This window comes from Austrofundulus limnaeus, unplaced genomic scaffold (assembly GCF_001266775.1).
Source record: "Austrofundulus limnaeus strain Quisiro unplaced genomic scaffold, Austrofundulus_limnaeus-1.0 Scaffold14, whole genome shotgun sequence".
Classification (NCBI taxonomy): Eukaryota; Metazoa; Chordata; class Actinopteri; order Cyprinodontiformes; family Rivulidae; genus Austrofundulus; species Austrofundulus limnaeus.
In genome coordinates this window covers 556,243-558,169 of record NW_013952416.1, presented here as the reverse complement: position 1 = coordinate 558,169, position 1,927 = coordinate 556,243, and the positions used below count along the sequence as shown (strand labels likewise).

The 1,927-nt window shown below is 35.8% G+C and overlaps 1 protein-coding gene across 3 annotated transcripts in view; it reads right to left on the bottom strand.

The window, feature by feature from the left end:
* The window catches only part of rasgrf2b (Ras protein-specific guanine nucleotide-releasing factor 2b), a 53,999-nt gene that overhangs the window by 26,073 nt on the left and 25,999 nt on the right, over positions 1–1,927 (bottom strand). For all 3 annotated transcript variants that reach the window (XM_014002592.1, XM_014002593.1, XM_014002594.1), the window contains exons 4-5: positions 1,164–1,253; positions 938–1,074 (exon numbers count right to left, since the gene is read on the bottom strand). In XM_014002592.1, coding sequence (XP_013858046.1) covers positions 938–1,074; positions 1,164–1,253 — 227 coding nt within the window. The remainder of the gene's footprint in view (positions 1–937; positions 1,075–1,163; positions 1,254–1,927) is intronic.

The window sequence follows — 1,927 nt, the reverse complement described above, 5'->3', positions numbered from 1 at the left end:
CACACACACACACACACACACACACACACACACACACACACACAGAGAGAGAGAGAGAGAGAGAGAGATAAATAACAATGTATTACTTGGATGAACAAACAATATTTACTGTATGACAGCAATTTTCTATAACAACATCCATCACTGGCCTTTGAAAAAAATACAAGATGTCTTAAACGTTTTCTTATAAAGTATCATTTTCGAGCTTGTAATGATAACAGTTTAACTATGGGTGTCTCGATACCAGTTTTTCTCAAACCGAGTACGAGTACTTTAGTTTGGATACTCGCCAATGCAGAGTCAGTTAGAACTTTAACATTACACAGTGACTTTAAAAACACATTTATTATGTTAATAAAACAAGGTGGCTCTTCTTCCTTATAGACTTCCAGCCCCTTTGACTGGATCAGATCAAATCAAGTTAAATACTGCTGAAAAATGTTACAGTAAATAAAAATAACAAGTATGATTGTCGGGTAATGTGTATGAGTAAGAGTAAAAATACTGGTATCGGTAAAGGACACTACAACTGTTTCCTGTACTTTTTAAATTTTATCGATTTCTTTATTTATACGCGTTCCTTCTTTATCTTAATAAACATTATGTATGTTTTATGTTGATACTGATCACTCATTGGATTTAAAAAAAACATTAAACAGCTCAACTCATCAAACCTCAGGAACAGTTTTTAAATTAACACACAGAAGGCGTRTCTCAGTTTCTCAGTGTGTCACTGTGACACCTGAAGGTCCAAACCTCGACCTGCTGATTTGACTGATTCAAATCTATTCAATTAAATTCAATTAAAGCTAAATTACATTTACAGCCCTATCAGACTGTTATCTCACCGCTTTCCATAGTGAGATAACGGTGCTGCAGTGACAACCTTACTACAGTGTGGGCTGCCTGTCGCTCCAGGCGTAATGTATTTACATACTCTGTCTCGGCCTCCACCATATTGAAGACGATCTGGTTCCTCTTCCTCATGCTCTCTGCGTGAGGAGAACAAATGTAGTCCTGAACGATGATTTTCCACTTCCTGCGACAGAGCCAGCCTCGCATGAAACTCTGCACCTGTGGATGAGAAGGTAATGAGTAACACACACGCATATACATTTTTTTCTGTTTAAAGAAAAATACTGAATATGAAAAACCGTTTTTACCTTTTTAATCTTTTTGATGTCGGGGTCATCGTTCGTATGGTAGACATGATAAGGCCTCATCCGCTCCTTAGTTTTATTCAAAGCTACAATCTAAGAAGAGAAAAGATTTTGAAGTTCACAATAAAGCGTCTTATCAGACACTCGTTTCATAAAATCCGGAAACGACACTCATGATTTCTAGTTTCATGTCCTTATGTTGAAAATATGCTGCTCATGCAGAGTGCGATCAGTGAATTGTTGGTGTATTTTTATCAGATCCTAATTAAACCTGGTGTCTTCATTCAGACAGAACCAGGCAGAGAAACAGGGAGAAGCGCTGCAGCTCTTTGTGACTAACAGGAAGCAAATTAGAGCTTTTAAACATACTGAAAAGCAACAAAAAACACAAAATTAACCATTTCTGAAAAGGATCTATGGAAATCATTATATCTGTTGACTTATATCACATTGAATCRGGTTTTAAAAGTTATAAAATACTGAGAAAAAGGGAGCATTTCCTTGTAAATCAAATAAACGCTTAAGTAATTTTTAATGTTAGACAAGTGAGGAAAACAAATTAGTTCATTCTGTTAACATAATAAAGCACTAAAATGCCAGTGACATCGTCAAAAAAACCATTTGATAACGACACAATTGTTATTTATCTAGCCTGAGGAGGCACTGCTTGAAGAGTTTGTGTACACTCAAAACACAGATGTGTTGGATTTACTTAAATTATATCAGCTGGTTCCACTCAACTGAGTTGAGTAAATGTAATGCATTTA